General features: G+C 35.6%; 4 protein-coding genes and 1 pseudogene across 4 annotated transcripts; 2 read left to right on the top strand and 3 right to left on the bottom strand.

Annotated features, from left to right (window-relative positions):
- Window positions 1–1,240: 1,240 nt before the first annotated feature.
- LOC140178805 (uncharacterized) lies at window positions 1,241–2,733 on the bottom strand. The gene is made up of 2 exons (XM_072216073.1): window positions 1,642–2,733; window positions 1,241–1,576 (listed from the first exon to the last, which is right to left on the bottom strand). The coding sequence occupies exon 1, from the start codon at window positions 2,719–2,721 to the stop codon at window positions 1,810–1,812; it is 912 nt and encodes a 303-aa protein (XP_072072174.1). The 5' UTR covers window positions 2,722–2,733; the 3' UTR covers window positions 1,241–1,576; window positions 1,642–1,809.
- A 2,610-nt stretch (window positions 2,734–5,343) lies between these two features.
- Window positions 5,344–8,051, bottom strand: LOC112742214 (protein DETOXIFICATION 19-like). Its single transcript, XM_025791453.1, has 8 exons — window positions 7,992–8,051; window positions 7,749–7,916; window positions 7,024–7,568; window positions 6,859–6,945; window positions 6,693–6,749; window positions 6,387–6,610; window positions 6,003–6,121; window positions 5,344–5,481 (listed from the first exon to the last, which is right to left on the bottom strand). The coding sequence occupies exons 1-8, from the start codon at window positions 8,049–8,051 to the stop codon at window positions 5,344–5,346; spliced, it is 1,398 nt and encodes a 465-aa protein (XP_025647238.1).
- A 2,579-nt stretch (window positions 8,052–10,630) lies between these two features.
- Window positions 10,631–12,186, top strand: LOC112742213 (tyrosine decarboxylase 1-like). The gene has a single exon (XM_025791452.3). It carries the CDS (start codon window positions 10,690–10,692, stop codon window positions 12,184–12,186), a length of 1,497 nt encoding a protein of 498 aa, XP_025647237.1. The 5' UTR covers window positions 10,631–10,689.
- A 2,922-nt stretch (window positions 12,187–15,108) lies between these two features.
- LOC112741454 (isovaleryl-CoA dehydrogenase, mitochondrial-like) lies at window positions 15,109–17,571 on the bottom strand (annotated as a pseudogene).
- A 1,570-nt stretch (window positions 17,572–19,141) lies between these two features.
- LOC140178468 (uncharacterized) lies at window positions 19,142–20,181 on the top strand. The gene is made up of 2 exons (XM_072215558.1): window positions 19,142–20,056; window positions 20,098–20,181. The coding sequence occupies exons 1-2, from the start codon at window positions 19,142–19,144 to the stop codon at window positions 20,179–20,181; spliced, it is 999 nt and encodes a 332-aa protein (XP_072071659.1).
- Window positions 20,182–23,411: the final 3,230 nt, after the last annotated feature.

Genomic DNA, 23,411 nt, shown 5'->3' with positions numbered 1-23,411 from the left:
AAACTCCTGAACCAGCAGCAGGTGTTGTAGGAGGTGCAATGGGCCTTATCTGTGGGGCCTAAATGGTGGGTTGGGCCCTGGAGTGGCAGATGGGCCTAGAGCTATGGGCCTCACATTGGGTTGGGCTGTTGGAGCTGGAGATGTGGGCCTCATAATCGGTTGGGCTAAGGGGTGTCTCCTAATAGGCATCTTGACCCTGGATCTTTCCTTACTAGTAGATGCAGCAGCAGCCGCAGCAGCATTGGAGGGAGTTTTAGATCTTGGTGCTCTCCTTGCAGGGTTGGATATAGCAGATCTCCCTCCTTCACCATGACTTGTTGTACCTGATGTGTTGATGTTGGCCTACAACAAATAAAGTCTATTTAGTACATGTGAGTTAAGTGTAAACAACAGTTATTGAGAAATGAGCTACCTCTTCATCAACTTCAGACTGTGGGTGGCCTTGGGTGAGCTCCTCTTCAACTGCATCCATGGTTTTTTCCCAGAACATCTCCTGCTCTGAGTCTGACATGTCTTCTAAGCCCCTGGGTGGCATAATTCCTCCTCTTGTCGGCTGACCTGCTGCAGCAGGAGTCTTCTTATCAGGACATGTCCTCGAATTATGTCCCACCTACGAAGACAACATCATTCCAAGCATTAACACAGTAGAACAGTCAATATCAACAGGCATTGATTAAGTGAGTTTTTATTTACCTTTTTGCAATATTTACAACTTGTCTTTCCATAGCTCCTCTTGATTTTGTACTGGCTCCCACTCTGTCTCTCTGATTCATGTCTTGCTCTCTTCTTTGTAGGTCTTTCTATTGGCCTCTTATAAGGTGGAGGGAGACACGGCAGACCTTCTGCATCAGCCCAATATTCTTGACTAGGGACAGTGTTGATGTGAAATTGGTATGTTCTATTGTATGCTTCCATAGTCAGCCAATGGTGGACATAATCTTCTGGTCGTTGATTTTTTCTTTGAATTGCAGCAACTCCATGACAGCAAGGCAAACCTGTAAGTTGCCACTTTCTACAAGTGCAAGTCCTTTCATGAGTGTTGACCCGAACTGTTCGACCATGCCTTCTAACTTCAAAGACATTATGCTCATCATCTCCCACCCATTGAGCTTCCCATTAGTTTCCTTCCTTCTTTTCCTTCTCCAGTCTGCTCGTCTGGATAGGCGCCAGTTTACCCGTGTAGGCCATGAGTGCATCTTTGTGTGATCATGAGGTAATATCTAATCTCCTCTAACATGGTTATGATGCTCTTGCCTCTTAGCCCCACCATGGTTGCATTAAGAGACTCCGCATTGTTGTTCATTATGTTATCCACTTTGGGCCAAGTGGAGAATCTTGATCTTGACCAAGTTTCTTGCTCATACTTAGACAGATATTCCCAAGCAGAAGTATTAATTCTCTTTATGGCATCCATACCTTCATTAAACTCCTGATCAGTCAGTGCCCTTGCACATTGAAATAGCAACTGTTTCAGTTCTAGGTCTTTCCAACGCTTGTTAAAATTCCTCCACATATGCATAGTACAGAACCTGTGTTTAACCCCTGGCATAACTTCTTGTAGAGCAGGTATTAGCCCCTGTAAATAACTAAGTTAGACATCATATACTATAACATAATTGCACACACAATTTAATTACTAACCTTCTGTTTGTCAGACATGAAGTGCCAATCGAATTGCCTATGATCCCCGATATCATCCAACAAATACTCTAGAAATTCTTTCCAATTGGTCTTTGTTTCTGCATCAACTACTCCATATGCAACTGGGAATAGATGATTGTTGGCGTCCTGAGCAACGGCTGTCAGCAGCTACTCCCCAAAATAACCCTTTAAAAATGCTCCATCAAGGCATAGGAAAGGCCTACATCCTTGCTTGAATCCCCTTTTACATGCTTCTAGACAGATGTATAGACTTCTAAACTTAGGCAGCGCCTCTTGTTGTGGTGTTGTGCTCATACGGCAAGTGGATCCTGGATTGGCCTTACGCAGCTCAGTCAAGTAAGTCCTTAACTTCAAATATTGTTCCTTTTCTGTGCCCTCGATGACATCCTTAGCCTTCTCCATTGCCCTAAACATCATCCTCTTTCCGACACAAATATCAAACTCAACTTTGAACATTTCTCGAGCCTCTCTATGGGACAAGTTAGGACATACCCTAATCTTGCTAATCAACTCCTCGGCCACCCATTTACAAGTGACTGACCTGCTTTTATTACTCCTAGGACATGTATGCTCATCGACCAGTGTTTTGATTTGGTAACTAGGGGGCTGGTTTCTCCTTGCACAGTAAACTTCCCATGGATATGTTTCATTGTAACAGATGACCCTGCACCTATGTGGTTCAACCTTGAGAAAAAATGCCTCTCTGCCCATCTGAATACTATACTTCCTGACTGTATCCTTAAACTGCTGCATCGTGCCAAACTCCATCCCTAACTCCAGTCTAATTTTGCCAAACTTTGTATCAGGATTATACTGAGGGAATACTGGATTTTCATCCTCAGAATCAGAACCTGGTGGGGTGTGTAGCTCTTCAGAGTGATACTGATATTCAGTAGGCTCTTCATCAATGTCATTCGGGTTAGGCACAACCACCCTTGGGGCCTGATTCTCTTCCCTAGGTGGCAGAATCCTCTGGCCGGATGGACGGGGTCTTCGATGAATTCTCCGACCTTGAACCCCACAAGACGCATCCTCATCTAGTTCAACAACATTACGCATTCATAGTTTAAGGTTATTAATTAACGGACAGTTAATGGCAAATACATTTACAAACCCAAAAAAAAAAAACAACATTACTACTAGGATCTACAATTCATATACTAACCAGCATGTCCTTCACTATTGTTTTGTGGTGCAGGTTGATCTCTACCAGATGGTGGGGGCCTCGCATGTTTCTTCCTGCGTTTTCTTCCCCTGCTATTAACTTCTTCAGGATTCGATGGCCTCTCATGGTCTTCAACATGGGTCTGCTGATTGTCTCCTTCATTGGGGGCCTCATTTTCAGTTGTTCCAGCCTGACTTTGATTAGAAAGGTTTTCAGTACCAGCCTCCTCTGGCAATGCTTCATCATACCCCCTTTCTTCAACGTTGGTTCATCCTCTTCTTGTTGTTGCTCCTCGTGCTGTGGGAGATCCTCTTGTTCATTTGCTTCATTAAATAAAGGAGCTCCCTCTACTTCTGTATGTTCAGATCCTTCCTCCTCTTTATTTTGTTGCGGTTCCTGGTCATGATTTTCCTGGTCTTCTAAGCAAGGCATCTCAACATCTTCGTTAGCAAAAACCTCAGCCTCATCAACATACTCTGGATCCATATCAACTGGATGCTCAAAATACAAGTGAACCTTGTTTTCATTTCTCAGTGCAGCATCACACATCTTAACCACATCGGCATCCCTTCTGAGCACCCGTAACCCGTTAGCTAAATCCATCCCTGGCTCCAACCAATAAACTTCATTATACCTAGTATAACCTAAATCTAGAAACAAGCCTTCAACAAGGAATAGATTACAAGTATCAACATGCAACCTCTCGATGATACTCAGTAAACCACCATTATACTTCACCCCACCATCTGCACCCTTCTCTAACCAACCCCGATGGTGATAAACAAATGTGATATGCGTAGCCATCTGACAAAAATCATCAAAAAAGTCATAAACATCTAACACGACACATGAAAACACCATCATCATACCTCCATTGCAAACCCCAAACGACTGATAATAACACCAACGCAAACATAAAATGCTTACCAAAACCTTGGTTGATCGACGGCGACTTCTTCACTCCGTATCAACGCCAAACGTGATACCGCATGTGACGCTGACAAATCCAACAAACGAATACAAAGCGACAATAGACGAACAGAAACAGAGACGACCACCCACAAACTCTTCAGTTTCCCGCGTCCAACATAGTCTTAGTTAACTATGATGTTTCACTTAGGGTTAATTCTGTCATTTCATCTCAATTGGGCAATTAGGGTTTGTTGAATTGGGGATACATGGACAAAACGTGATTGAGAGTCTAATACGGATGCCACGTTGGACTTCCGTTTGACACATCAACAAACTCCGTTTAACGGAGAAGGGTTCTCCTCACAGTTGGGCAGATCTGATTCGTTTTTAAATTTTTCAAGGGTATGATTGTCGTTATCGAATTCTAGGGGTATTTATGTCAGCGTTTTACAAATTCGGGGGCATAATTGGTAATTTACTCTTTAGAAAATTACTTATATTTTTGGTAATTTTATTAATTATAGTAATATAATCTGATAAATTAGTAAATTTTTAAAGTAATTTTATTAATTATAATAATATGATACAAAAAATTAATAACTGCTAAATTAATTTTATTAATTATAGTTGTCATAAACATTAATTAATTATTCAAAAACGCCAAATATAGTTTTAGGTCTTGACGGAATATTTGAAAACGCAGTTGAGAGAAACAGGAGTAGTGTGGTCATGGTGGATCAACAGAATTTGCCAGAAGGAACGGTGCAGAACATCCTAGAACAAGAAACTCTCAAATGGGTCTTCATTAGTGGCAAAGGTGGCATTGGCAAAACCACATGCAGCTCAATACTCTCGATTCTTCTCGCCACTATTCGCGACTCTATTCTCATAATTTTCACCGGCCCAGCTCACAATCTCAGCGAGTAGGAGAGGCGGTGGGGAGGTTTGAGTCGTTGTTGGTGGTGGAGATAATGGAAGAGACAGTGCGACTTGTGACGGCAAAGGAAGGGGAGGAAGAGAACCTGGAGGAGAAGGTTAGCGGCTTTTAACAACTAAGTGAAATGTATTCATTTAAAAATATTAAAAAAAGTTACCCCTCTATTTTATGTGTAATTGTGAAAAAAATCCTACAAAAAATACATGTTGATTTTGATATTTTTTCGGTGCGCCAAATAGTTTTTTGGCGTTTTGTTGCACAAACTTCTCGTGCATATACCGAATCCGTGCCCATCTTTATAGTAGTTATCTTTAGAATTTTAGACTTGATTGTTCTTAAAATGTTGATAAAGATATGTATTTTAAATTTTTTTTAATTTTTTACTATTTTATATTTTTTATTTATATAGAACTAATTTTATTGGTTCAACTAATAATTTATCGGTTGAATTAATAAACCAATAAATCAATAATCTGACCGATTTTATCACTGATTCAATTTTTACAACTATTCTCATAAAAAAAAGTTTAGAATACAGAAATAAATTAAGTTGACACCTTATTTTGATCAAGAAATAATGGTGTATGTAGTAACATTTGGAAATGAGTTTTTTTAAGAGACATAATGGACTACTCAGCTAAAGCCTCAGCTGTAATTTGGAAATGAGTTAAACAATAATCGGTTGATCTCTGTGTCTATCTGTGTCTAGAGAGAGATGGAGGTTGGACCAATTGGCATGCCATGTGAAAAATAATAGTGCTCCAGTTTGACAAACCAGCCCACAAATCAACCCTATCCATAAACCCTGTTTCACAACATAAATTTCAAAAAAGAAAATTGATAATGATTCAACAGCAATAAAAATCAAATTAATATCAACCTCCTCCAAAGTTTAGATAACAATAAATTCGATAGCTTAAGGCTTAAGGTGTATTTGATTTGTATTTTTTTTTAGTATTTTTTATATTTTAAAATTTTATATAAAAAAATAGAAAATATACAGAAGATAGAAACAGGAAAATAATTTTATTGTTTTTCTTTTTTTTTTTATAAAATTTTAAAATAAAAATATTGAAAATAAAAATACAAACTAAATACACATTTATATTTAAAAAATATAACATTAAATACTTTTATAAACAAAACTTAATTTTTCGTCCTAGATGGACGAAAATTAAATGTCATTTAAACAAATAGGGGAGTGATTTAAATGAATTTTACTAAAATTCAAAAAAAAAATACAGTCTAATTATTAATTTGTCCTTTAAGTAATGAATAATAAACACAAGTAAAAGACTAATATATGCTTATTTTTCAAAAACTTACCTTGACTTGCAAATTAGTCTTAAATCCCAGAAGACATGATATTGGTAAACCAATGAGATAAAGAGTTGCAAGGTTGACATATGCAGCCAACTGCTGCCTGCCACATCCTCTAATCATTCCTGCATATATGTTCAAATTGATCCATTTTCCTAATTAATAATCGGTGAATATTCAAGTTGTTTTCATATAAAGTTGATAGTTGATAACTATTAGATAATTAAATATGTTTGACTAAATTACTATCTAATGATTCTCAACTATCAACTTCATATAAAAATAACTGCATTTAAGTTTCTATCTTAATAATTTTTAAACCTTGGAATGAATTGTTATTGAGGATCAAATTTGAAGACAAAGAAGAAGAAAAGCTCGGAGAAACTAAACCTGATAAGACACCTTGGACAGCATCTAGTAATATGGATATCGCAAGTAAGGGTGTTATTGAAGCGAACTCCTCTCTTATTTTAGAATTGCTACTAAACATTTGAATCCATATATTATGACCAGTCACAAGTGTCAAAACAAAGCACAAACCAAGTAGAACTGAGAGAGTAAGAGTCACACTCATAGCGCGATTCGCTGCTCCTAGTTCATTTGAAACTCGGGCACTGTCATCAAACTAAGGTTTTTCAATAATTGAAAATAATAATAATAAGATCTAAGGCATAAGAAAACGTTCAATTAACTAACCTTGCAGCTGCACTGAGACCATAAGTGATCATGCATGCAATGAATTCTGTGTTGGCACTGCAGATTTTTGTTTTTAAGAAAAATTAAGGAGAATTAAATTTATGGAAATTAAAGTAAAATTAATTAATTTGAAAATAAAAATCTAAACTATTAGAACCATACATACCATATTGCCATTAAGGAAGTGGTTATTTCTGAATCAGGCATTAGTCCAGCTAAGAAAACCAAGACTTCAAAAGCCCAATATTCCAAACTTGCGTAACAAAAAACTACTAATTTAGGTTTTAAGAGATGAAAAAGTTAAAAAGTAGAGTTTGTTAATGTTTCATACCATACCATTGCTGCAGAAGGTAGAGCAAGTTTGAGACTTGGCAATACATAATGAAAAGATTGAGTAGAAAATCCTTTCCATGTCAACTTGAACTTCTTTCCAAACATAACATACAAAGCCAACAAAACAATATCTATCCATAGTGAAATAGAAGCCGAAATAGGTGCACCAACAAAACCCAAACCTGTCTTCTCAACCAATGCATATGCAATGCCAATGTGAATCAACAATGGGATAGCTGAGAGAATAGCCAATGGTGTCACAACAGATTGTGTTTGAAGAAATCTAAGAATGTTTTGCAAGAATCCATATGCAAACAAGCCTGGGAAAAAGAACTTCAAGTAAAGTGCTGCTGTTTTTGCTATGTCTTGGGATTGGTGAAGTAGTACTAAGATGTGTTGTGTGTAGAACCAAATCATGGATATGATGATGGAGAAAACAAGAGATATGATGCATGAGGATTGGAGATAAATTCCCAGCATTTGGTATTTCTTTGCACCAAATCCTTGCCCACATAGTGTTTCTAGTGTCCCACTTAATCCAACCTAAGATAAGAACATGGGAAACAACATTAGAGTTTAATGTCACATTCAACATAAGGTGTGTTAATAATAATTTTAGCTATGTATTTAAAATGAATGTTGATATTTTAGATAAGTTTTCAAACAAATTAACTAAACCAGATAAGAAAGTGAGAAAAAAATAAGAAAGAATTGTATGGTTACCATGAGAGACATACCAGTGGCACTGAACCATGAGTTAGCAAGAGTGGAACCAGCAAGTTGAAGATTACCAAGGTGGCCAGCAAGCATTACAGAAACCAAAGTGATTAAGTTATAGAACAGGTTCTTAAGAATCATGGGCAGTGAAAACAATAGTTGATGCTTTGCTTCCTTCCACCAACTTTCATGTCGTTCTTATTGTTGTTGTTGTGTATCTTCTCCTCCTTCTCTATTACCTAATAAGACAGGAGGTGTTATTGTTGTTGCAGTGTCATGGAAACTGTTGTTACTATTACTTGCTAACATTAGTATTTTCTTCGAATGAGTTCTATTGCTCACATTTTCTTTTTCTCTTTTAATTTATACGTTCACTTCTTTTAATTTTTTATGTTAAGCATCATACTTATAGGATAATAAAAAGTATCATACGCCACATTCCATTCAATCTTAGTGTATAAATTCATATAAGAATGTTTAAACATCCAACTTTAGTATTTTAACATTTTATGGCTGGTACATGCACATAAAAAAATTGTGTATAAATATTTGTATTATTTAATTAAATTTAATATATATTTTAATTATTTATACTAATGACTAATTTAATAATTAATTAATTATATATATATATATATAGTATAATTGGTATTTTAATGATACTTGTTAAAAATATTACAAGTAAAAAGTATTAATGGGAATATCTCCTTCTTTTTTTGGGCTCATTTGGACACTATATTTTTTTTCTAATAAAATGAATAACCAGTTTATTTTTGAAAAAAAAATTATTAATTGAAAAAGTACTCTTTTTTTTTTTTCTTCTTCCAATTTTTTGTACTCTCTTCCCTTGAAACGAGGAGAAGAGAATTGAGAGAGAGATAAGCCACAAGGCTTCTTAAGCAAGGGTAAGAGGTATTTTTTGTCTTTTTGTTTATGGGCTCTATCTAAAGTGTAGAGTCCAATTTTTAAAAATATATGTTTCAATTTGTATCTGAAATAGTTTTTTGGTCACTTTTATCTTCTTACTTTTTTTCATAGGCAGTACCAAACTGATATAAGTGTGTACAGTTAAATAATTACATTTTCGCAGTTTAAATAATTGCATGTTTATTAAAAAATTAATTTATCGTTCAATTTTAAAAACATAAAAAGAGGCTATAAATTTAACTCCTCCCTTCTAAACTATTAAAAACCTTTTTTATAATTCCATTCAAGTGGTGAACTTCTTTATACGAAGGTTATTGTAGGATAATAAAAAATGGTGAATGCTATCTTACCCTCTTTAAAAGAACATGTATGTTACTCTTTCTGATGTGTCACATACTAATTCGATGTTTATCTTAATACATTTGTTATATATTTATTAAAATATTAATTTAAAAATTTTCTTATATTAACTAAATTCTAAACTAAAATATTAATGTGACAAATTAAAAATAGAAACATAAATTAGTGTCACCGTAAAAATTTTTAATTTGAAAAGTTTATCGTATCAAGTAAATCTTTAAATTTGAAAATTTATTCTATACAATTTGGTTTCGAATTATATGAAAAAAAAGAAGAAATTGAAACACTTTATATCTTATGTTTTAAAGATTAATGTAGCTAATTTGTAATTATTTTTTATGAAAGTCTGAATTTTTATTTAATTTTTGTCAAAAATTAGAGATTTTGTGTGAAAATTAAAAGAGTAATATATGACATTATTTTTCAAATATTTTTTAAAATTTTCAACAAATTTTAATGATTCGAAATCAATTTCTTATTTTTTATTTTATTAGATAAATTAGTCATCTAACAAATTTTACTAAAAATTTAAAATAAATAAACATACATTAGAATATGACATATCAGAAATAATAATTTACATGTTATTTTAGAGTGGGTATAATAGTATTTACCATAAAAAATATGCATATATCAAGTCGAAAACTTCTTTATATGTTCCTTTCAATATTATTATCATTTATTTATATATAATATATACTAGCATCCTAAAAAGTTAGTATAGATTAATTATATTTAGTGTTTGCCAATACTTCAATAAATTCAAAACAATGCAATGCAATAGTATAATTCATTAGTTTGGTGAAAATGTATGAAAATGCTTGTTAATACAAAAATATATAAGATGTAGATAAAAGTAAAAACCACAGTTTTATTTGAAAGCATTATTAGTAAAAAATAATTTCCTACCAAACTTTCTAAGATCATATTAGCGTAATAACATACTCAATAGTAGCAAAGGCCAAATAATGAAAATGAGGTGTATTGAGCCATGCACACATTTGGTACCATTTATGGGTGGACAACTTCAACAGTCAATTTATTAATTTTCATTGTAGTTGTAGAACATCAAGGATGATTACGTGTATTGCGGTCAGAAGTTTTTATAGTTTTCTTTGATCTGTTCTACTCCACTTGTTGTTTGTTTTCTCTTTAATTTATATGCTCACTTATTTTAATTGTTTATGTTAGGGTTCTTGACATTGCTCAGTTTTCAAGCATGATAATGATTTGAACTCAGGATCGATGCTATCGAAGGAGGTAAGAGTACCTGAACTTTCTCCCAAGCTGGCTCGATTTAAATTCTCTTGCATTTGATTGTTCTGATCTACTGTGGTTGCTACCATTTGCAGATCGATCTGTGAAATAGGAGTATCCATCACCTTTAGCGTCGATCTCGTGATGGAGGAGGAGAATGGAGAAGAGGAAAATTTCAAAAAGAAAGAAGAGAATGTTACTTATTCTGAGTCAATCAGTTGTAACAAACCTAGTGAATTACAGCCACGTATTTATAAGAAACTGAGTGAAGTACGGTGTAATAAACCGATTGAACTCAAATATCGGTTACACCAAGATTTATTATTTATAGATAAATCAATTACAATTCCAAGTGAAAGTAATTGTAATCACAAATGATAAACATAATTACAATCCATTTACCATGAACAATCCTTTGGATCCTGAAGAATTCAGGAGGCAAGGCCATATGATTGTTGACTTTCTTGCCGACTATTATCACAACATTAGCAATTATCGGGTTTTAAGTCAAGTTGAACCTGGTTATCTTAAAAAAAAACTTCCATCTCAAGCTCCTTTTGACCCTGAACCTATAGAAACCATTCTTCAAGACATAGAAGAACACATAATTCCAGGAATCACACACTGGCAAAGTCCTAACTTCTTTGCATTTTTTCCATCGAGTGGCAGCATTGCTGGTTTTATGGGCGAGATGCTCAGCACCGGATTCAACGTTATTGGATTCAACTGGCTCTCATCTCCGGCAGCAACCGAACTCGAGAGCACTGTCATGGACTGGCTCGGCCAAGAGCTCAACCTACCTAAAGAATTTCTTTTTACAGGTCACGGCGGCGGCGTCATGCTAGGCACAACTTGCGAGGGAGTATTAGCAACACTAGTAGCCGCCAGAGACAGAATGCTTAGACAGATAGGAAAAGACAAAATCAGAAAGCTCGTAGTGTATGGCTCAGATCAAACTCATTGCGCAATTCAAAAAGCCGCTAATATTGCAGGGTTTGATCCAAACAACTTCAGAGCGGTTAAAACTTCAAGATCAAGTTCGTTTGCGTTGTTACCACAATCGCTGTTGAAAGCCGTTGAGAAGGATCTCCGTGACGGATTAGTTCCATGCTACCTGTGTGTAACGGTCGGAACGACTTCCACAATGGCCATCGATCCAGTTGGAGTGCTATGCCGCGTGGCAAAAGATTACGGGATGTGGATCCACGTGGATGCCGCGTATGCAGGTAGCGCGTGCATTTGTACAGAGTTCAGATACATGATCAATGGCGTTGAATATGCAGATTCTTTTAGCTTCAACGCACACAAATGGTTTCTAACAAATTTGGATTGTTGTTGCCTTTGGGTTAAAGATCCAAATTCTTTGATAAAATCGCTCTCAACAAATCCTTCTTATCTACATAACAACACTTCCAATTCTAAGCAAGTGGTAGATTATAAAGACTGGCAAATTACGCTTAGCAGAAGGTTCCGTGCGCTCAAAGTGTGGCTTGTTCTTCGAAGTTACGGCCTTTCGAATCTCAGGAATTTCTTAAGGAGCCATGTTGAGATGGCAAAGATCTTTGAAGAGCTGGTTAAGTTGGATAAGAGATTTGAGATCGTGGTTCCTAGAAACCTCGCTATGGTTTGCTTCAGAGTTATACCTTCAGTTGCGAAGATGGCTAATGATGAAGTAAACCAAATCAACAGAAAATTATTGGATTCCATCAATGATTCTGGAAGAGTATATATGAGTCATGCTGTGGTAGAAGAAATTTTTGTGATTCGGTGTGCTGTTGGCGCAACTCTGACGGATGAAAAACACGTGATGATGGCTTGGAAGGTGGTGCAAGAACATGCAGATGCAATTTTAAACTGGTATCTTTTAAATTATTCCTTCAATCAGCCTTTTATTTCATAAATTTAAAAAAAATGAAACAAACACATTTAATAGATATGATGTTTCTTTTTCAAAAATTTAAAAAAGCTAAAATTTAAAAATCTAAATTTAATTTACAAATCACGTACAACATACTAAGACATTTTAAAAATTTTAAAACATCCCAAAACACTTTTAAACGTCACTCATATGATGAATTTTTTATGTTTATCAAATATGTTTACTTTTTAATTTTGGACGTGTTCAAAAAATATTTATATAAAATTTTCGAATGAATTTTGGATGTGTTAAAAATCAGTGTGCAATTATGGTATTTTGAATGTGACTTGAGAAAGAAAAAATTAATATTTTTTTATTCTGGGTAATATTCATTATTGGGTGTGTTTGTTTAATTCATTTAATATAACTAGTAGAAAGTAAATTTTTTATTTTTTTAATATATTTCACTTTCAATCATATTTTCATGAGTAGGTATTTGATAATATGTTTAATTTTTAATTTTGGATATGTTCAAAAAATATTTATATAAAATTTTCGAATGAATTTTGGATGTGTTAGAAATCATTTAGTGTGCAATTATGGTATTTTGGACGTGACTTGAAAAAGAAAAATAATAATTTTTCTTGATTGTGGGTAATATTTATAATTTATTATAGGGTGTGTTTGTTTAATTCATTTAATCTAACTAATAGAAAATAAATTCTTAATTTTTTCTTAATATATTTCACTTTCAATCATATTTTCATGAGTAAGTATTTGATAATATGTTTAATTTTTTATTTTGGATGTGTTTAAAAAATATTTTATGTGCTATTATTTTATTTTGGATGTGCCGGTAAAAATTTAAAAACATTATGTAATTGGTTCAACATAGATTTTTTTATTTATGCAACTAATTTCATGCTCTAAATTTAATTGTAATGCTAGTTCTTGTTCTTCTATATCTCAACAATTGCATGTTTTTCCTATTTTTTTTTTCATCAACGTTGAATACAAAAATTATTCTTTTTGCCAAATAAAAAAGACAAAAAATATAAAGAATTATAATTTACCTGAAATGGATGAACACTAGAAAGAATAGGTGAAAGCTAATTGAACTTCCAATGAGTAAAAGTACAAAATAACAATGCAACAACGTCAAAGGTAAAAACAATGCAAGAGAGTAGAGAGAAGAATGACTAGAAAACAAGGAGAGTGGAAAGAGAAAAAAATAACAACTTTATTTTGAAGAAAAGTTACAGAGATTTTAGGGATATAAATTATATTATATTTGATTAGAAACGTTGTATCCTTTAAAAATAAGAAAATAGTTTTATAAAAAATTAATTAAATAATAATTAATCTTTGAAAAGGAACAAGTAACATTTTTGTTAAATAAAACTACTAGTGGCTAGATGGAATAATACTAGATTATTAAGTTTAAATTATTCAGATATATAAAATTTAAAATAAAAATTAAGCGAACTTATAAGCAGGGACGGATCCAGAAATCTAAGAGTGGAGGGTCGAAAATTAAAATATTGTATAATCAAATATAATGTTATATATTTAATAATAGATATAATTATAATTAGTTTTTTAATTTAAAAAATTAATAAATATTTGTAAATAAAAGAATTATCTCAGTTTTTATAATTTTTTCATAATTTTTTTATGGTTTTATATCTAATAAAATATAAAATTATATATTTTTAAATATTTTGTTAATTAATTTACTTTATTAAGTATTTATGTGACACTAAGTTATATTTTTATGTTTTATATCATTAAAAAATATGATATAACATAATATAAATTAATTGCACTAACAATTTTGTTATGTGAATTTAAAATATATTAAAGTATTTTTATATAATAATAGGAGTAAAAATTAATTAAAAAAGAATAAAAAAGAAACAACTAAATAAAATTAGAAAAAAATAATATTATCATAAATAATATTAAAATATTTTTATATGATTATAAATGTTAAAATTAATCCTAAAAAAATAAAAAAAAAACTCTGAATTAAATAAAAAATATAAATAATATAAATATATGTAGAAAAATTTAAATCCTATTACATAAAGAATAATAACTCTTTTTTTTTTACCAAAATAGGGAGACTCAGACCCGCGACCTCTTAATTGAGTATGAGAAGACTATGTCATTTAAACTATAACTCATTGGCAAGAATAATGACTCTTTTAACTATGACTACATTATTAAATTTTATTCTATATAAAATATTTATTATAATAGTATATGAGCTTATGTTCAACTTAATATTGGCAATATATTATTATTATTATTATTATTATTATTATTATTATTATTTACAACAACTAATAATAATATCATTAAGTTTGATTGGTGACTCGAGGTGAACTATTAATTCAAATTTGATAAGCATTAATTTTATAAGTAGAAGTACCTAAAAACTAAATTCATTTTTTTTAGCAGTGCCACCAACAATGATGAAAAAGTTGAAACCAATAGCAGTTTGGAAGAGGCACCAATGATTACGGAGCCTTCAGAGTCCTCCTCAATGGGTCAACCAGATTATTATTCTCCAAAAGTTTTCAAAGTCTAAAGTTTCAATCAATCATGTTATGTTAGCCTTGTTTCTATCTTATTTACTGCATGCACTTGATGCTATTTGTGTTATGATCATTTGTCTTATGAACTCTTAAGCCAGAAAAATCTGAAATATTAGCTATAAATAAGGGCTGTACTATTGACATTGGATTACCTGTAACTGCTCGAGTTACATACTCTATGGAATCATGGTGATCATTTCTAAATTTCATGCCATGGTTCCATGTGCAATATATTTACTTGGTATTGTTATGAATGTGTTTGGTGGTGTGATCATTTTTCAGCTTCAGAAATTAACTACAAATAACAGATGAAACATTTTTGGTAAAAATAGCTTTCCTTTATTAACAATGGATTCTCATGACTAATTTTAGTCCCCTTTGATGAATGAAATTTACTGTTACATAATGAACATTTCACCACTGCTCCTTGAAGAGTTCACGTCCAATAATCATTCTTCTGATCTCACTAGTTCCTGCACCAATCTCATATAGTTTGGCATCTCTCAGAAGACGACCAGTTGGATACTCATTCACATATCTATTTCCTCCCAAACATTGTTTTGCCTGCAAATTTTGAAGGCTAATATAAGCACAGTAACACAAGAAGAAAACAACGAAAAAATGGTTAGCGTAAATTATGCCAACCTTCCCTGACTTTAGGCTACTATTCAAAATTTCTTAATTTGTCATATTGATACTAGCGACGAATAGTATTATCTGACTTCAAGAGAGGTCAAATGTAATTTACCCAAAATGTTAGGAGTAAGAACCTATGCAGAGTTAATAATTTTCTAAAATCACTTGAGCTCTTCCCAACTTACAATATTTTATTTAATAATCATCAGGATTTCTATACATTTTGGCTGAAAAGTATTACCCCAAAATCTCAAAGAATAGTAGCTGCAACAAATAACCTGTGCAAACTATTTACCTGCAAAGCAACTTGGGTTGCACTCTCAGCAGCAGTAAGTATAATTCCAGCACAATCCTGAAAGCAGTAGCCATTACTCATGTTTTGTAACAGAAGATCGATCAATAATGTAATGTCTAAAAATTACATGTAATAAAATGCCAGGATGATTGTAGAAAAACCATTTCTCAACAATATGGACCTGTATAAACTGAAATTCCCGATGGGACGACCGAACTGCTCTCTTTGTCGAACATAAGGAAGGATCACATCAAGATATGCCTGCATGATACCAAGGGGACCAGCTGCCAAAACAAGTCTCTCCAGATCCAACCCAGCCATCATGACATAGACTCCTAAAACAAGAAAGGACTGATATTATAAACTATGGTTGAATAACACGAGCAGTTTTTTATTAGGATATTACAGAAGACCAATGATGGTCATACAACAAACTTTTGCAGGGTTGAATATACAAAATAACATAAAGATGATTTTATTCTAAAGTTGATAAATATGATCATAGAAGCTATTGCAAGACCTTTTCCTACTTCCCCAAGAACATTTTCTTCAGGAACCAAGCAATTCTCAAACAAGAGTTCACATCTGCCAACAAGTCATATTTATTATCAGTAAAAGGAAAGCACATCGACTAAAAATGGATTAAGTATAGAAAAGTTGTCACAAGCATGCATACTTACGTATCACTTCCTCGCATTCCAAGTTTATCCAATTTCTGGGCTGTGCTGAATCTGAAATCAAACAGAAGCAAAATTCATAATTTTAATCTTCCACTCCTAATTTCCCCCATATCCACGTGACTTATCATTTATGCACTGCCTCAACGTTTTAGCCATTTATTTTTCAGTTACATGACTCTACTTTTGCCCCCTCAATTTTAGAGAAGGAATTTTGCAAGCTAAGGACTTGGTAATCAAATTTGAACTATAAGACGCGACAAGGAGCCAGTGACCCGCCTTTTATATTTGGTAAAAATTACTGCTTTAATATTTATTTTGAAGAAATAACTGAACTGTAAGCTTGAAATGCAGAGACTTTAGTACACTTTAAATTTGACTAGGTTCAGTACAAGTACCCCGGCATTCCCTTCTCAATGATGAATGCAGTGATTCCTATTGACACAGCTGTTATGTCTGTCTTTGCATAGACAACCCGATTCAGTTCAATATATCAAATGTGCTATCCATTCTCAGCATCTGTCTAGACTATTAGTCAAATGTGCTATAATTCTTGTTTCCATTAAGTACGTAGCATCCATCAACACGATCAGCCTGCATTTCATGCTGACAACATCAGAACCAGCTGCACGAAAAGACCAATTCGCTCTATGAAATCCTTGGAATATCTTAAAAGATGCAATACACTCCCTATAAATTAATTAAGCATTCAAAGTTACAAGTATGATCCAACAGAGTTCTTAGTTTCCAGATCTTAAAATTCAGACAATCATATGATTAAAATCATGTCCCGTTCGAAGAAATTCCAATTAGTAATGGTATGAGCAAGGCTAAAGCATGCTAACATTGACCAAAATCACAGCCTCAATTTGCGTCCCTGCCACCAACAACCCAAATTTGGAATCACAGAGTCAAAGGAGATGGCGAGGTCGAGGAGAGAGCGGGAACTTCTTGGTGCGGCGATGGACTTGCTGCGCTTGAGAAGGTGCAGCGGAGCAGAGCAGAGCAGAGGAAAGCTTCAGGCAAGCAGCGAGCAGTGGTACACGACGGGCTTCGTCTCTTGCAGCTGCAACAGATTCCAACCATGCACAACTAGGAGGAGATGGTGAGCAGCTCTGGCAAAAGAGAGGAAGCAGAAGAGTCCGGCCTCGCCGTCTTCGTCGGATCCAACAGAATCAGTGCTGATTGGAGCTCGGGGAAAAAGGGTTAGGGTTAGCATGTTTGGGGCCGTCACGCATGGGAGGGTTCACCGTGGAAACCTGGCTGAGCAGGGCTTCGGTGTCATCTTCGTTGAAGCAGAAGAGGCCGAGATTCTTGCCGGTGGAGGCTCCGGCAACCAGCAAGAGCTTCTTCTTTTCCAGAGATAAAGAAGAGGTTTGAGGAGACGAACAACACTGGAATCTTAGAGAAAAAATAACAACTTTTTTTATTTTTTACATCACAAATTGAAAGGGGTATGGAGGATCACCGGTGGATATGAAATTTTGGATGTGGATTTTGGGTACTTCCTCGTTAAATTTGATCGCATGGACGATCGAGAGAATGTTTTACTAGGGGGGCCATGGATGATCTTCGGTCACTATATTGCGGTCAAGTCATAGACCAGATTTTAAACCTTGTGAGGACACTTTCGGGGAGACTATGGTTTGGATTCGAATCTCTGGTTTGAGCAGATGGTACTATCAGGATAAAGCCATGATGAGAATCGCTTCTGCTGTGGGAAGACCAGTCAAGGTGGATCTGGCTACTAAGTTGGCGGAAAGGGGAAAATTTGCTCGGACTTGCGTGCAAATTAATCTTGGTTTGCCGGTGGTCCGGAGTGTAATTGTCGATGAGTTTGAATATAAGGTGGAGTATGAATGCTTACACCTTATTTGTGACAAGTGCAATTGTTTCGGGCATCCAGCAACTGACTGCAGAATGACCCCAATAGATTCGGAAAGGGTGGATCGAAAGGAAACATCAGTGATCGAGACGGCGGCCCGGGTGGTGCAGCCACAGGAAGCTTCAAAAGAGAAAATTTTTGAATTTGGATGCAATCCCAAAGAGTCAGTGATAGTTGCAGAAATTGGGGAGGAATTAGATGATACGTTGCATGGGAAGGAAGTGGGATCCCAACATTTGGAAAATGAGGCTGGCTGGACCAAAGTCAGCGGTAAAAGGAGAGGAAAATTGAGTCAATCAAACAAAGCCCAACAAACATCTAAAGATAAAATGCCGGTGCGCTCAAATCAGAAATTGGACCAGAACAGTGACTTTGGGCTACGTATGAGAGGAGCCGAATCAGGGGTGAAGACCGGGTCGGTTAGCGGATCTAAGGCACGCATGACATCTTCCAAACAGCAAGGGGTGAAGGGCAAATCTGTCTCCGTTGCGGTGCCGACTTTCACTGCCATTATCAAAAACGGACACAAGAGGTTGCGCCCTTCTTCTTTGCAGAATTCGCCGTCGACTCCGGACTGCCTTGGCGACACCAGCAAGCAGCAAATCGGCAAATTGGAAGGGTTGTCAGTGGAGGGACACAGACAAACCGGGCAACAACTGAACAAGGACAAGCAAGGCTCAGGGGGATATGATGGTGGATCTTCATCATCTCGTTAGGGACTTCAGCTGAGGTTGATCCTTTTTACAATACAAATTGTTTTATGGATTATTTAGATTTAAGCTTTCTATTTTGGAATATTAGAGGTGCCTCTAATAAATTGGCCCGGGTTCATAGTAAGGAGTTAGCGAATAAATTTCATCCTATTTTTTTCATTCTGTTTGAAACCCATATTGCTTTCGAGAGGATGAAATCTTTTTGGAATAATCTAGGTTACCAGGGTGTTGGTATTGTTGAGGCTAATAGTCATAGTGGGGGTATTTGGGTTCTATGTTCTAATTCAAATATTTCTGTGAGAGTATTGGATGTAGTTGATCAATGTATCAGTTTTGAAATCACTATGGGCAATACATCTAGTTACCGCAGTGCGGTGTATGCTAATCCGCATATACATCGGCGTAAAGAACTGTGGGGTGACTTGACAAGGATTGCTAATATGATCCACGGACCTTGGATTGTGTTAGGGGACTTTAATGATGTTTTGTTGCAGAGTGAAGTTAGAGGGGGGCAATTTAGACTTGCTAGAGCAGAACAATTTGCGGAAACATTGGAGGATTGTGGGCTGTTTGATATGGGGGCTATTAGGAGAAGATTCACTTGGTACAGGAAGGTGAAAGGTGGGGTGCAGGTGGCCAAGAAGCTTGATAGAGCAGTCATCAACCAGGACTGGCGACTAATGTTTCCGGAGGCTTATACTGAGGTGCTGGCGCGCCTTCACTCTGATCATTGCCCATTATTCACTAGGTGCAAGATGGCAAAGAGGGCTACCAAGGGCCATCGTCCATTCAGATTCCAGGCTGTGTGGATGACTCATCCTCTTTTTAGGAATGTTGTTGATACAGCTTGGAATAGAGGAGCTCCGGATGTAGTTAAATGTTTGTTGGAGGTTCAAAAAGATGCAACTAGCTTCAATAAAAAGGTTTTTGGCAATATTTTTGTTAAGAAAAGGGAGTTGGAGAGGCTTTTGAATGACGTTCAGATTACTCTGGAAAGTCGGGAGGATCAACAGCTTAGGATCAAAGAGCAAGTTCTGCATCAGGAACTGAATGCTGTCCTTCTTCAAGAAGAGTTGTTGTGGTATCAAAAATCTAGAGAACAATGGGTGAGATGTGGAGACAGAAATACAAATTTTTTCATCTGCAGACAGTTATCAGGAGAAAGAGGAACAAAATTCATGGGTTATTTTTGGAGGATGGGTCTTGGACCACGGAGACTACGACTCTATAAATGGCGGCAAATTCTTTCTTTCAAAAGCTCTTTTCTACAAGAGAGGATATTGACCTGGACGCCATGGGGCATTTTCCTTGCCCGTCTCTTAGTACTGAGGCTTGTCAAAAGTTAGTGGAACCGGTGACGTCTGAAGAGGTTAAAAGAGCTGTGATGACCATGAGGTCATTTAAAGCCCCAGGGCCAGATGGATTTCAAGCAATTTTCTACAAAGAGTTCTGGGACTCTCTTAGCAACGATGTGTGTAGACTGGTCAAGCGAGCCTTTGAGGGTGAGCCATTGAATGCGGCTATTTTTGATACTCTCATTGTTCTAATTCCTAAAGTGGAAGTTCCCTCTTCCTTACGGGAGTTTCGGCCTATTAGCTTATGTAATGTAATTTATAAAATTGTCACAAAGGTTCTAGTTAACAGGTTCAGACCTTTCCTGTCGGAGATCATTGGTCCTTTGCAAGGAGGGTTCATTCCAGGAAGAGGAACCACAGAGAATATTATCATTGCTCAAGAGATTATGCACTTCATGAGGAACACCAAGTCTCGAAAAGGGACCATGGCATTCAAGATTGATTTGGAAAAAGCTTATGACAGGGTAGACTGGCGTTTTCTGGAAGCTACTTTGGTCCGGTTTGGGTTTCCAAAGGCTACCATTAATCTTATATTGAATTGTGTGACTTCCTCTTCGTTGGCAGTTTTGTGGAATGGGAACAGGCTCCAAAATTTCAATCCGAAGAGAGGGTTGAGGCAAGGAGATCCTATGTCTCCTTATCTATTTGTACTCTGTATGGAAATGCTTGCCTGCTTTATCTCTCATAGAGTTTCCCAAGGTTTGTGGAACCCAGTTGCAGTTTCTAGGAATGGACCACGACTCTCTCATTTGATGTTTGCAGATGATCTTTTGCTTTTCTGTAAGGCATCAAAAGCTCAAGTAATAGAGGTCATGCATTGTTTGGACTTGTTTTCTAGAGCGTCAGATTTAAAGGTAAATCTTCATAAGTCAAAGGCCAGTGTTCCAAGAGGGTGTCGGAGAGGAGAAAAGAGGTTCTCTCAGGGGTCTCTAACATCCAGTTCTGCAATGATTTGGGTAAATACCTGGGAATTAACATCGGTCATGCCAGAGCTTCCAGAAAGACGGCTCAGGAGATTATTGAAAAAATTTCGAGAAAGCTCTCCAGTTGGAAAGGACGCCTACTGAATAAGGCAGGGAGGCTTTGTCTTGTTAAATCGGTTATGGCCTCTATCCCAGTTTATGAAATGCAAATTTCTCTTCTCCCGAAGTATGCATGTAATAAAATTGATTCCTTGATGAGACAATTCCTGTGGAAAGGCCAAGCGACTGGAAAAGGGCTGCCTCTGGTCAGGTGGGAGGTCGCCATAACTCCTAAAAAGGCAGGAGGATTGGGTATTAGGGATACTTCCTGTGCTAACATGGCGCTTCTGGGAAAGTTGGTATGGGATTGTCTAAATAACAGTGAGAAGTTATGGGTGCAGGTTCTGAAGCATAAATATCTCAGGAATCAATCTGGTATGAACGGAAACAGTAGAAATTCTTCATCGGCTACCTGGAAGAACATTGTTAGTGCCTATGAGCATCTCAAGGAAGGGCTTCATTGGCATATTGGAGATGTCCACAAATCAGTTTGGTATGATGAGTGGACTCCTTTTGGTAAGCTTTGCAACCTTGTTCCTTATGTACATATTTCTGAATCAGATTTCATGGTGGCTGACTTGTGGAAAAGGGTGTCTTGGGAGGTTGATAGTCTTACCACGCCTATTCCGCATGAGATTAAGCAGTTTATTTGTGGTCTGAGATATCCTAGTTTGACTGAGTTGGAGCCACAGTGGGAGTGGTGGCCTGCAGCAACAAAAAAGTATAGTGCAAGGGAGGGTTACAGATGGTTATTAAAGAAAACATTAAATTGGAATGCCAACAGTAATTGGAACTGGTTGTGGAACACAAACATTCCAGAGAAGTTCAAATTTACTATGTGGCTTAGCTTACATGATGCTCTACCAACTGAGACCTTTCGATTCAAGCGGCATTTAGCTTCTTCAGATAAGTGTAAGAGATGTAACAAGGCGCAGGAGACAATGGAGCATTGCCTTAGAGACTGTGAACGATCAAAGGCAATCTGATATATGTTGGATCCTAGTATCCTGGACTCGACGGCTGGTACTGCTCTTGAAGAGTGGTTTCGGAAGGCCTTGGCTAACAATGAGGCGTCCTTTGGTGCAGGGCTTTGGTGGGTATGGAGACATAGGTGCAATGACATATTCAACACTGACAACCCTTGGACAGACCATAAGGTTGTTGCCTTGGCCAGAATTACCGCCAAGGACTTACAGGTTTACAGGAATCGAAGCAATGCCTTTAGGTCTCTCCGAAATTGCCTGTGTTGGGAACCACCGGTAGGCAATAGTTTTAAAGTTAATTGTGATGCAAGCTTGTATATGGATTCAAATTTAGCAGGATTTGGGTGTATTATTAGAGATTCTAAAGGAGATTGGATCTCGGGCTGCTCTGGAAGCATTCCCCCTTGGTCTATAATCAGATGTGAATTATTTGCTGCTTGGAGGGGGTTGGTTTTAGCTTGGGATTGCGGTTTGAGGGATATTATATGTGAAACAGATTGCCTTGACATTCTGCCCATCATGCATGAGCTTACAAGTGGGTATCCATCTGAAGTAACAGATTTGGTCCACAAGATTCAGGAGCTTTTATCTCGTCCTTGGCTTGTTCACGTTGAATGGGTGTCCCGAGAAGTAAATAGAGCTGCGGATTGGATGGCTAAATATGGTGCCAAGAGTAACTCTAATCATGTTATTTGGTCTGAGCCTAGTGTTGATCTCCAACGAATCATCCGCTCGGATTTAGAATAGTTTTTGCTTTGTTTCTTTCCTTGTTTAGTCACCAAAAAAAATTATTTAAAATTTAAGCATATAAAATTAAAGTTAGTTAAATTTCAAATTTTGATTAGTTAAAAAAAATTTGTCTCATATAAAAAAAATATTTAAATATTTTTTATAAAATTTAATAAAATATTTTTATTGTTATTAAATTATAAAGATATTTTAGTAAAAATAATGATATAATATATATTTAAAAAATTAATTATTGACGTAAAAAATATAACCTACATGTCATTTTATTATTTGTTTATATTTTTAACGTACTAATACCTAAGAATTTATCATTATACTAAAATAAACTCTTTAAATAAAACTTAGTTATTT

The sequence above is a fragment of the Arachis hypogaea genome, chromosome 14 (assembly GCF_003086295.3).
Source record: "Arachis hypogaea cultivar Tifrunner chromosome 14, arahy.Tifrunner.gnm2.J5K5, whole genome shotgun sequence".
Lineage (NCBI taxonomy): Eukaryota > Viridiplantae > Streptophyta > Magnoliopsida > Fabales > Fabaceae > Arachis > Arachis hypogaea.
This window is presented reverse-complemented; position numbering and strand designations above follow the sequence as displayed.

Bases quoted from the DNA above. Each gene is read 5' to 3' on its own strand.
- LOC140178805 (XM_072216073.1), bottom strand. From the start codon at position 2,721: ATGCGTAATGTTGTTGAACTAGATGAGGATGCGTCTTGTGGGGTTCAA.
- LOC112742214 (XM_025791453.1), bottom strand. From the start codon at position 8,051: ATGTTAGCAAGTAATAGTAACAACAGTTTCCATGACACTGCAACAACA. The intron at 7,917-7,991 runs GTCTTATTAGGT...AGTTGGTGGAAG, and splicing joins CAACAACAATAACACCTCCT to GAAGCAAAGCATCAACTATT. The intron at 7,569-7,748 runs GTAACCATACAA...TTCTTATCTTAG, and splicing joins CCACTGGTATGTCTCTCATG to GTTGGATTAAGTGGGACACT.
- LOC112742213 (XM_025791452.3), top strand. From the start codon at position 10,690: ATGAACAATCCTTTGGATCCTGAAGAATTCAGGAGGCAAGGCCATATG.
- LOC140178468 (XM_072215558.1), top strand. From the start codon at position 19,142: ATGAAATCTTTTTGGAATAATCTAGGTTACCAGGGTGTTGGTATTGTT. The intron at 20,057-20,097 runs GTGAGATGTGGA...TTTCATCTGCAG, and splicing joins AAAAATCTAGAGAACAATGG to ACAGTTATCAGGAGAAAGAG.